The sequence below is a fragment of the Sander vitreus genome, chromosome 4, assembly GCF_031162955.1.
Source record: "Sander vitreus isolate 19-12246 chromosome 4, sanVit1, whole genome shotgun sequence".
NCBI lineage: Eukaryota > Metazoa > Chordata > Actinopteri > Perciformes > Percidae > Sander > Sander vitreus.
In genome coordinates, this window is record NC_135858.1 from 18,870,357 (window position 1) to 18,882,935 (window position 12,579).

The window sequence follows — 12,579 nt, forward strand, 5'->3', positions numbered from 1 at the left end:
TTTCTTTCACTTTGTATTTCGCGCCACCACCTCTCTCTCTACTATCGCTCACTCACGTCTTTCCCTCCCGAGCACATTCTCACCGAGATGTAGCTACAAGTTTAAGGACACAGAAACGGCTGTTCCAGTGATCTGGCAAATTTACAAACAGAGAAAAAGACTTGATTTCTCTTTCATTGTAACAAAGAAAAAAACACAAGAAAGCAGCTTGAAATCAACCATTTTCTTTGTAAATAGAAAAGCTCCGTACTGAAATATATTTCAATCCTAGGGTGCAAGTTATCAAGTCATTTTTCTTATTGTAAGTGGGATATGACTACAGAAGAGGGAAGGCCATGCAAGCATGGTAGTATTATCTTCATCTTTGATGTTATAATAGGAGAGGAACTTTTGCATATAAATTCATAGTATATATATATATATATATATATATATATATATATATATATATATATATATATATATATATATATATATATATTTATATATACACTTAGGTATATGTTGATATTGAAAGGCCACAGGAATAGCATAGAGCACATCATATCAAAACAAGACGGAAAAAGACCTTGTAATTATTTAAGCTGGGTGGTGTAATTGTCTATTGTGAAACATAACAGGCATGCTGAACCACAGCTGTGGGTGTGTGAAGCAGTGTTTGTGTGCATGTGTGTTAGTGACGGCTTCTTTCAGGTTGGTAATGGGAACGCCGGCCCTACATTTTGGACACCCCAGGTGAAATGTTACTTCAGTCCACAAGCCATATCGAGCTGGATCTTGTATAGTTAGAATATTAGAATTAGATATAGTACAAAAGAAGAAGATTTAAAAAATGTTGAGGTCTTGGATATACAAAATACTGCAAAAAAGGTGTTTTTGATATATTGCAGAGTAACAAAGTGGACCTTGTGTGACCCGTTACGGTAAAAAGACAGCTCGCTGTCTATTATTACCATGTTTTGATTCAAATAACAGATAAACAAACGTTTAATTTTTTCTTTTTACACAATGTTTTTCTAAAGTGAGATACAAAGTATTTAACAGTCAGCATTAGAAAGACGTTAGAAAGATTATATAAGGCCAGCTAAAACCAACCCTGTTCAGATTCAACTGCTGTCCCCTCTGAAACCCAGTTCTTTGTTTCTATTATGACCATGTCCACATCACCACACTCTGAACCTGAAACCTCTGTAGTTTGCTATTAACAAAAACATTTCATATCAAACCACTCCCACTATATTTCTGTCACGATACGGCTCTGCGATGACAGCGTAGACAACCGTAGTAATAGCCTATTTTTCTTTTTTCAAGGTGCAGTTATAAGACTACTGTCACTGCTAAATGTTATGTTATGTCTGCTGATCTCGTTCTGCTTTTTACATTTTTGTGAATGAAACTGGTAGCCTTATAAAGCGTTTGAAGCACTGATTAGGCTAACGAACACAACTCAGGAATGCGCACGTTCTCATGACCAAGTGGCAATAATCAGGTTAAAATGAGCGATTTACGACATGTTTGTGGAGTTACAAGCTGAATCTGACTCGTACAAGCAAACCTCAAAGAAAAATGTAAGATTGATTTAGGATAAGACTATGACAATGTTCTTGCATAACACCTAGTGTTCCAACAGACATTGCCATAAGTCTAAGGGTACATGTACACAGTGACGTTTTTTTGACGTGAAGAATCGCCACGCTTCCCAGCATTTGACGCTTATGGACTTGCCACTAGCAGTTATCAATTTCTCTTCAGACAAGCAAACAAAACTTAGACGAACGCTTTTACCTGTGGGTTGTCTGCTCCCAGATTCTAAACCGGATCAACATGGCAGCTTGTTTGGAAACGTTCTCTTCTTTTACGAAAATAGTTCACCAAAATGTGTTTCGGAAAAACTTTAATGCGAGAATTAAGCTATGCAGTTCTGAATCTGTCTTCATTTTATATCTACAGCGGTCAGTTTTAAAGATTTTCGGGAGTTTCAAGAGAAGGTGATGTATGATGGATGCCCCTGATTTGCATAAAGTAGCCTGAACCTCAAATTTGTGCAAATGAGGAGTGGGCTACTCGACGCCCTGTCTCTCAAAACTCGCCAAACAAAGACAATGAATGGGAAGCGTGGAAATGACGCTACCTGTGGACAAGCATCGTTAGAGCTGCAGTGTTGTTCAACTCATAAGAGGAAACCTACATTAATTGGAAAACTACTGCAGCATTTGCACGTTTTTGGAGTCTTTCTTGTTTAGGTGCTTATGATGTGGACAGGTATTCAAAAAACTCTTTAACCACATGCTGTGTGCTGCTGTGTTCAGCAGCAACAGCAGTTAAAAAAACGGTCCTCATCATTCATCTTCCCACCTGGTAAAGCAACATCCAACTTGTAGTTATGTCTACCGTTAGAGAGCATACAGTACCACAGCATGCTCAGGTATACAAAATAACATGGATCTGTTTACTATTAGCTCTATCATATATATATATATATCAAATCAGACAAACCTTTCTTTGACAAAATGGGTAATCCCTTTGCAGAGAGGCCTTCCTTCTGTTTTCTCCAATGCAGTTAAGGGATGTGAAGCTATTGAAGTAGCTAAGTGCAGTCTGTAGCTGAGGCCAGTCCCAGTCCACCTTAATCCCAACACCGAGACCAGGATACAATCACAGTCCCTTGACCTAGATTCCATTTTTTGCATTTTTACCTAAAAGGACATAATATTGGACAACTAATTGAACAACTAGAAAAAGAAGTAAGGTAATACAAGTGTTGAGGCACTTCCTTGCCCAAGGTTGCTAAAATAAGCTGCCCAAAAAGTTACTCAGAAATGTTAACACTGCCTAAGCATCCGTCAGAGCTGTGAGGAACCAGTTTGGCAAAACATGGTCAGACAATATGCTGTGATGAAATAACGAAGGAAGTTCAGTAGTAAAGTTTCTAACTGAAATGAAACTGAAATGAAACAACTAAACTAATCAAAACAGCCGGTGGAAAAAACTGGTACTTTTCATAAGGCAACTGGATGAATGGTCATATGGGGAAGGAAGTAGGAACTGGGAACTTGCACTTGAAAACAGTTGGCCAAATGTGAATTCTACAGTAGTATGTTCACCCATACCCAACCCCAATGCCCTAGTTCTACCCGCTGCTTGTCTTTTCCCCTAACCTGACCCTCTAAACCCAGAACCCCATCCTCTGTTCGGGGGCCAGTTCCTGCTCCCCCCCCCCACTCCACTGTGCAGCTGTCGGGACTCGTCGCAGCCTGGGACTGGCCTCTCCTCTCCGTCCTCTTCTCTGAATGTCTCTTTATCTGCCTGCTTCCAGCACCGGCTCCATGTGCCAACAAGTCAATGGCTACACCACTGTGCAAACTGCATTAGGTCATTACAAACCCAAAAGAAAAGCGAAACTTTAAAAAAAGACTACTAGGAATAAAGTTCCTCTTTGTTGGCGTCGCCACACCCATTCCCCTTCTTTAGTTTTACAATCTCTTAAGCCATTGTTGGATTGGATAGATAAGATTTCTACGCGTATATATTTATATAAGATATAGATTTGTGCGTAAATGTACACACAAACATACAAAAATGCATATAGACATACTGAATTTGTTAAGGATTGCCCATACATTTTCTGCTATGTACGTCAACATACATACTGTGTTTGTGTGTGTACGTGCATGTGTGTGTTAATTCCTTGGTTTGTAAAACTCTTCATTCAGTAGAGCGAGATTTCCTACAAGGAAATCCCAGATTTTCCACTTGGCACCACTCAGCTCGGCCTCGAGAGCCGAGACAAAAAGACAAAAAGGATGTTGTTGTCTCATAAGTCGAGCGCTGTAGATATTTCCTATCTTTGTATGAAGCTGTCTGTCCTGCTGCGTCTTTCGCTCAGTTTCTCAGTCAGTTAAGTCTCCTCCATTCTGTGTGAGAAGACAAGTTGATCTGGGCTCTTACCTGCCTTGATTTCAATCAACTCAAAGAGGACACCATCGTAAACCCATCTCTCAATTCTCCCTCTGGGTTAAAAAAGCATCCTGTTCCCTTTTTTTTTAACTACTATGTAGTTAAAATGTGGCATCTGTGACCTCCCCTGCCCCTCCGACGCTGCTTCTTGCCCAGGCTCTCAGACAACGAGCCTCACGAGGCTAAAACATTCATTAAAACTGGCTGCTTCCCTCCAGTGCAGCCGCTTGTTACCTTGGTAACAACACCACCTTTAAACCCCCCAAAAAAGGGACAGTTCCCCCTCTTATTTTCATGTGGACTCCAGCGTGTCCAGTTGAAACACATTGTGATTTGTGGGGGTGGTGAAGAAGAGCTGGTCATGCGTCGGGGAAGAGTGGTTATCACAGGGGCTGTTGAGGCCCAGCGTCCGCTCAAAGTCCAGGAGCTGGCCCATGAAGTTGAAGTTTGGGGAAATGTTCGACTTTTTCCGCTTGACGAAATCGTACGCATCGTTGAGCGACAGGTTGAGCTTCTGCATCAGATAAGCCACTGTGACGGTCACCGAGCGGCTGATCCCGGCCAGACAGTGCACCAGGATGCCGCACTTCTTTGAGCGTGCCTCATCTGTGGAGGAGAGGGAGAAAGACGAGAAGAGAAGAGGACAGCGTGAGAGAGGACTAGATTAAAACCTGTGCTTCATCTTCATGTTATAAATGAGCCAGAGGGAAAAGTATTTAAATGATCTGAGCTACAATTTTACTGACAATATAAATTGTTTGTTTAAAACCAATAACTTCAAGTAGAATTGGGCATTATGGTTGAAACCAATACCATAATACAACAGTTATGTACAGGTCCATCTCCCATACCTACTATTTTAAGAATTTAAAAAAAGGGTTTAAAGAAACAACTAAAGAGGTTATTTTTGAAGACAGGCTTACAATATAAATACGCAGAATACGTATATTTTCTATCATGTGAAGGGCTCATTGCATGAGTGGAAACCAATCTCAATTCCAAAATGTATACAAAATGCATGTTTTCTTCAGAAACAATCCAAAGCATTCTGTAGGTTTTGTGCAAAAAATAAAATGCCTTTGTTTTACATGGCAATTTGAGAGACATTTGAGACATGCATTTTTATAAATTTTGGAATTGAGATCGGTTTCCACTAATGCAGTGAGCCCTTCACATGAGAGATAAACACAATATCCAGGGAGCACCTGTGGTTGACTACAAGAAAGACCCAGCAGTGCGTCCACTCCTTCGTCTGCGAATATTCTTTTATTTTGTTTCTCTGCTGTGAGGACGTGCTTATAAATTGAGATATATTAATCTGTTACTGTCTTCTAATTGTTTGTATGTCATATGCTCTGTTTAATGTCATTTTATTGGGTAGTGTTTAATGGTGATTTTGCAACTGTTTTATTTACAGTATATAATGCAAGCATTTGTTATTCATGTTAAAAGGCGATGGGATCCTACATGAACAGAATCTTCTGCCAAAGTTGGGACAGTTTTGGTTTCACACAACATAATTCTGCATTTCTTTAATTTCCCCAACTGGTTTGGAGTTGGCAGGGCTCAGATGGAAAAACATGATGCCACAACTGTCTTTAATCAGACCTGAGGGTTTTGAGTGTGAAACCTAATAAATAATACCTATGAATATTTGTTTTAAATAACTTTAAATGTGATTCATGCTTATTAAGGCATGACTCTTTAATGTTATAAACAATTATCATGGCTTACAACCAAGTTTTCAGGCACTTTAAAGTAGAGTTCCACAAATCTATAACTCAAACAATAACATATTTAGTTAATATTTAATTACAACTAAATTAGAATCATTTGTGCAACAAAAAATTGATAGAACAATATTACCATAGACCTTATAAGGATATTACACATTATATAATCACGATACAACTCCACTGAAAGTCACCAACCCAGTATAACGCAGGCTTATTCCAAGTCGAAACATGAGAGCTGAGAATTTGATCTTCCTTTCTAAACATTTTATTGTATATTATTTATTAATATTTTTAATCCAGAATGACCTTTCTCAATGACAGCAGAAAGTCGTGTTTCATTCTGCTTTCTAGCTTTCAGTCTCTAGAAAAACCTGAATAAAAAAACATCTTGCATTATTAACAGGCTACATCCGTCCACCTTCTATCAGTTTCCAGCCCTTGCACTTGCATCACTACAGGCCATTAGAGCCAGAGTTAAGTGTTTCTTTCCTTTCTTTCTCCTCTTTGTCTCTCTCTCTCGCTCTTTTATCCTCTCCTTTATCTCTCTCTGCCTTTCCTCACTCTCTCGGCCTGCATCTCTTGTTGTAGGATTAGGGTCAGTTGGCTCACGAGCTCAGGCTGCCAAGCGGATACCAAATCAAATTTATATGTGATGTGTGCTCACTTTCCACAACTATACAAGACTCAGAAGTCAAATAAGTAACCAGTGGTTAATCTGTTCTGAACGGATCTTTACATTATGCAGATGTGTGCAGCATTACATCATTTTATTTGTGCTTTGTACATGATAACGCAAGAATTGTCCATTTATCGGGCTGTTAAAATGCCAGAAAGCATCAAATTCCTCCGTCTCCAGACATTCACACAATAATTTCAGATATTTAAGGAATCCGCAGTTTGAAACAGAACATTGCAAGGTCACATCTGGGTCCCCTTCTCAGCCCAAGCTTCTCCCCTTTACCCATAATTACCCTGCTGTTACTAAAAAGACCTGATGTAATCCCTGCACATTACAGCCAGCCAGACAGCAACATTTAACATCAGCATGACCCAAATGTGCCATGACCTCTGGCTCTGGAATATGTTACACTTCTCCCACCTAAGCTGAAACATTAGTCGTAAAAAAGAAAGAAAAATGTCAGGGGTCTGGACAATCAAAGACAAATACAAAGACGCTCATTCTCTGGGAATAAAGTCAGAGGGAATGAGGGAAATGAAGGGAAATACTGAAAATGGGACGAGATGAGGGGCTTACATTCTTGTGGCTTCAGTATGACCCCATTCTCAAAAATCTATGTTCATGTTTTATTCAAAACTTTGCTTTATATTTCTGTGATATTAAATGTATAATCAGAAATAGTAAAATACAGCCAACTCGTTGTCTAAATACAGCTCACCAAAGCAATTTTTAAGAGAATATCCAATTAATCCAGTTTTAAAGTATTTCCACAAAACCTATTACATAGCAGAAAGAAGATTTTTCACATGATATATGATTTAAATCTAGGATAAATGTAGGCAAAGAGAGTAATGAAGGATACACTTAACAAAACTGTGTCGAAGCAATTGATTGATTAATTGACTGATTGACCATTTAAGTCATTTTTAATTTAGCAAAAACTTGACTGGCTTCAATGTCAAATATGAATATTGTCGCTTTTCTTAGTTATGCGATAGTAAAGTGAATATGTTGGGGTTTTAAACTGCTAATTTGAAGATGTCAACTTGGCCTTTGGGAGATTGTTAAGAGCATTTGTCTCTATTTTCTGACTTTTATAAGTTGACTGATCAATTGCTGGACGGAAATATATTTGCCAATTCTTTTGATTATCATTTATCATTTGTTTAATGTTTGCTGGTTTCAGCTTTTCAAAGTTTGCAGATTTGCTTCCTTTCTTTGTCATGTATGATAGTTTGATAGTTTGGGTTTAGGACTGTTAGTCGTACAAAACAAGCAATTTGAAGATGTTCCTTATCTAAAAAGATGTTCCTTATCTAAATAGATCCAAATAGATAATCAAAATAATGGTTACACTGCTGTTACCAAAAAGATCTGTTGTGAAATAACACAACACACACAGAGACATAAACTGAGTAGTGTCCTCTTTACTTACCAATGAATGAAATGGCCTCGGGGAAAAACTGAGAGAGGTTCTGGCTCCAGTGATCAGAGATGGGGATCTGTTTGTACTTGAAGTCCCCTTCGTGTTCGAACATGTTGGGCAGGTTGGGCGTCACATTGAGGATGTACTTGATGTTGTACTTGCTGAGCACATCCAGGTTGGCGGAGTCTTTGGCACAGCCCAGGTAAAGGTACGGCAGGATCTGGACGGGAAACGCTGGCTGGTTGTTGGGCAGCGGGCTGCCCTCTGACTCTGTGGCGCTGCCCGGCTCGCGGTCAGATTCCCCGTCTGAGCAGTCAGAGCTGATGCGGAGTCCTCCCAGACCGAGGACGGAGGCTGGTGGGGAGCTGCTGGGACACGAGCAGTCCAAATTTGTCTCGCAGTGCTCGGGGTACTCCGACTGAAACTTGTTGAAGCCCCCTGGAGGACAAGGAAAAGAACAGAATCAATATTAGGATAAAACCAAGTAAAGCATTTTACTGGTATAAAAAGAATGTGCCCTGGTTGTGTAATACAACATCTGCAACATGTCAGCTGAATGTCAAGTCTGCATGATACAGGAGGTGGATGATGAACCTGAATGTCAAGAAATGAACCTTTAATTTGAAATAAAAAATGAATAGATGAATAATTGTTTATAATTTTACAAAAAAACATTGATTTTAAAACAAAAAATAGTTTAAAAAATATATATATCATAATTAGGTTTTTTTCATAATTAGGTTTTTATATAAATAAAAAAACGAAAAAGAATTGATTTTTGTGCCAATGCAGTTATTGCAGTCATACCATATTTTTATGTACCACTACATTACTTATCAATGTGCCAGATAACAGCAGAATAACGTGATAATTACGTCATTATGACTAAGTAAACAGGCCGGACAGATGTGCTCCATTGAGAAAAGCGGAGCCCTGGGAGGAATGAGCAGCAGCTCTGCTGCTACAACACTCACTACTCAGCTCAGTGGACTTTTTGTGAATGGCAGCTCGGCTTGTGACTCCAGTTAAACAGTTCTTTGATTATTAATAAATCAAATTGGCAACATCCACATCTTGGGTGCAACCACGTTTTCAACATTTTCTACCCGTGTCTGACTATACTATCTTTTATTTTCCTACTGGAGGATTATTCAGAGTGCGTCGTCGTCTCCTTGTTCATTCATGAAAAAAACGCCAGTCTTTTCCTGAAGGAACACAACATGGCGGGGCCATTTTTGCACCATTTAATTGAAAACATATTTGATCCAGCACTTTATATTGAGACATCGTTTAACGCTTCTTTAGATCAGCCTATAATTTAAGAGAGTAGGCTATGTCCTAATAAGAATAAATAAGACAATCAATTATCTCGGCAATAAGTGAAGGAACTGTTCTGTCAAAGTTCATTACATGTATGTTATTGTGTAACATCACAGTGAGTGCAGCTTTGCGTTTTACATTGCATCAATATAATATCTGTATCCTAATAATATGCTTTGTTATAAAAGACAAAACAGTCGCTGCTTCATTATAGGTCAAAAATAATAAATAAGACACCAACTTTAGTCTGTAGTCGGATGATAACAGCTGGATTTATTTTAAGTGTCGCTAAATACCCCTACGATCTATTCAACAATATGTAATAACGGTTTATACTAATACGAGTGGCTTATTCAAATGTAAAAATGCTGTTTCCCCATTCAAAATAATAACCTATATTGTCAAAGCGCAGAAATCGCAAGCGTTTCGGTCCAGATAGGCTACGCCACAGAGCCAGAAACAGGATAAAACACGGACACAATAATTGAATTATCCCAGACCAGATCAATCATAAGACTTATTGTTGGTAGCGTTAATTGTTTACTATTTGGTGAGAATGACACCTTCAGAACATCTGCATACCATGCCTCATTGGAACAGTTAATTAATGAAACAACGTGTTGGCTACATTTTTTATGAATTAAAGGAACTATAAACAACTACAACAACTACAACAACACCACCACAGAAGAAGCCTTCGGGTTTAAAGCCAGCTGATCTTACCCTCCAGGTAGAAAGCCTTGCACCCGTCGTCCCGCAGTTTCTGCAGCAGCAGCCCCAGCACGGAGCTCCCCATCCCGGACTCCTGCCGCTCCGAGGTCGCCTCGTCGTAAAGAACCACCACGTCCGTCTTGCACCGCTTGACAAATTTCTCCTTGTCCTCGTTGTTGGGGATGATGGAGCGGATGGGGAGGTTGCCCTTCTTCAACCTCCGGAGCATGAGGCCCGGGATGGCCAGGTTGATGGCCGACTCGACGTGCGAGGACTCGTACAGCTCATGAGCTCTGCAGTCCAGCAGCAGCAGAGAGCCGGCCCCGGACTCCAGCTCCTCCTGCAGCCACTCCACGCTCTTACTCGACATCATCAAAGTCACGATCACAGAGCCGCTCCACACATGATTAATTTTCATCAGGGAAACGTTAATCCGCCTGTCCGCTGGTGTGGCATGAAAAGCAACACAGCAACAGAATAGAGGGAAAGAAGACAAATCACGGCGCTAAACTTCCCTTCCCGCGGCCGCCGCCACCACCACCGCCGCCGCTGCTGCTGCTGCTGCTGCTGCTAGTACTGCTGCTGGTCCTGCGGGCGCGCACACACACGCACCCAACACACACTTCCACACACACATACACACACATACACACACACACACACACACACACACACACACACACACATCCAACACGCACGCACCGATGCCCCTCTGATTGCAGCAGGAAACTTGAACATGCAGAGTTTTCTTTACCTCCTTCCTTCAGTCCGATAGAAGTGGAGGTTTCATTCCAGTCCATCGACGTCCATTTGAGAGCCAGCTCCAACTTTGCGGCGCCCGCAGACCCACAAAACCGCCCAAAGATGTCTCGTTAGTGTCTGAGGGTGTGAGTTTCAGATGAGTTGCTAACACTAAAGCACATGATTATTGCTGTTATTTGACATGCTGGCCCAAGGAGCGCCTCTGGTTTGTCATTTCCCCTGGATGCGTTGAGGCACTGCGGGCTTGTCATTGAGACGAGGGAGGAGCGGAGAGATTTAAAGGTGCAGACCTGCTAAAGATTCACACGAGCTTACACTGTTTTCACGACATACATTCATATCCATTCATTGATGGTCTACAGTATGGCCAAACTTTGAATGAGACATGTAAATCTGCAAATAAAAGTCAAATTAAATGTGTGTTGTGTTCATGGCACTGGACATCCTTCTAGCCTTTTATTTATATGTTTATAGAGAATTTCTAAATAAATGTGGGCCTATGTAATACATTTTCATTGTTAACCTTGAATAGGCCTAATACTTAAGAATGAATGTTAATTCTTGACCCTTTTGCCTTATATACTTTATACTTTACTTACTTTATACTACATTAATTAAAGTCACAATGCTTTTCATAATCATCTCACCTAATCAATGCTTGCAAAAGATTAATGAGCATTAGAAAAACAATCATGTCTTATCCTTTTATACTAAATGGGCCTTGTGGTTAGATGGTTTCCAGGGTGACCAATTAACCTTCAATCTCAACGTTTAAGCCAGCATGTCCTTAAAGTTGTCAGAAAAAATGGAAATTTGAACATATACATTTCCATGACAGCCGGGCGAAATCAGCAATCGATCAAAAGCTCCAGAATAGCTATTAAATGACCCATGTGGTGAGACTTTTATGTCAACTATAGAGTTGCAATAAGAGAGGAGAAGCTGGTTCTGGAAGGGGTTTCCTCTTCTTTTTTTGTAAATGATAGGCCTACTCAATGTTACTCAACACAGAAACACAAAAATCCTGGATAATGTAACAACCTTTAGGTTTATGCTACAAATACTACAATACCCATGAGCCTTGTTTGCTGTTGCCATGGAGATGAGGCCAGTCAGAGGTGCAAACCAAAATGGTTGGTAATTCAAAACAGTTCGGCCAAACGCGGTCTTTATTAGAAATTCTTTGGTTCGGCTTTGCAATTGAGAACAAAACACGGCACTGTAGTTAATGAATTAATCCAAAAGTTTCTTGCCAAAATGCACCTTGGGAGTCGTAGCAAACTTTGAACCCAAAGTTGTTAACAAAGAACCAGATATTTTTTAATGTATTTCTTAATCTTTTGTACTACGAATAAATTAGAGTTTTTTACCGATCCAAGCTGTAGAAGTAGGCTACTCAAACTTAGCCTGACATCGCCAGACTGAATTGCAAATGCGAGTTATTAGTCTGGAACCTCTCAAGTTCATTTTCAAGGGGCATTATCAATGGCTGTGGTCCAAAATGCCTTTGGACGCAATTATAGACCTACAACCAATCAGAGCAACAAAACACATGGCGCTGCACAACAGACGCTGTAAACGGACTACAGCATGCAGAGATGAGCTGTGATGGTGTAGCATTAATGATCGATGTGAACGAGAGTTGCCATTTTTGCAATCAGAATTTGAAGAAATAGTACTTCAACAGAAAGTTCCAGATCAGCTGCAGCCATCTTGGTTGTCTTCGGAAAGGCCTCAACTCTACTTCTCTTTACTTAGCTAGGTTCATGCTCGCCATAGTGTTCCAGACGCGAGGGTGCGCAAGTCAAAAATGACATCATCACATATTTCGGTAAAGCGCGAAGGCTCCGCAAGTTGTCGTCATCGTATCAAACAGGCCCCATATGAGATAAATTGTTGTGATTGGCCTGGCCAGGATCTGGTCGGCTGGAAGCCTGTCTGAACGAGACAGGGACCAGACGTACTTGCCATAGCAAATAAAATGTGAG

The 12,579-nt window shown here is 40.2% G+C and overlaps 1 protein-coding gene across 1 annotated transcript; it reads right to left on the minus strand.

Annotated features, from left to right (window-relative positions):
* Window positions 1–969: 969 nt before the first annotated feature.
* dusp7 (dual specificity phosphatase 7) lies at window positions 970–10,837 on the minus strand. The gene is made up of 3 exons (XM_078248851.1): window positions 9,842–10,837; window positions 7,808–8,236; window positions 970–4,563 (listed from the first exon to the last, which is right to left on the minus strand). The coding sequence occupies exons 1-3, from the start codon at window positions 10,245–10,247 to the stop codon at window positions 4,250–4,252; spliced, it is 1,149 nt and encodes a 382-aa protein (XP_078104977.1). The 5' UTR covers window positions 10,248–10,837; the 3' UTR covers window positions 970–4,249.
* Between the last annotated feature and the right edge of the window lie 1,742 nt (window positions 10,838–12,579).

Coding starts and splice junctions, on each gene's coding strand:
- dusp7 (XM_078248851.1), bottom strand. CDS start 10,247: ATGAAAATTAATCATGTGTGGAGCGGCTCTGTGATCGTGACTTTGATG. Junction 8,237..9,841: donor CAAGGCTTTCTACCTGGAGG/GTAAGATCAGCT, acceptor CTTGTCCTCCAG/GGGGCTTCAACAAGTTTCAG. Junction 4,564..7,807: donor CGAGGCCATTTCATTCATTG/GTAAGTAAAGAG, acceptor TCTCCTCCACAG/ATGAGGCACGCTCAAAGAAG.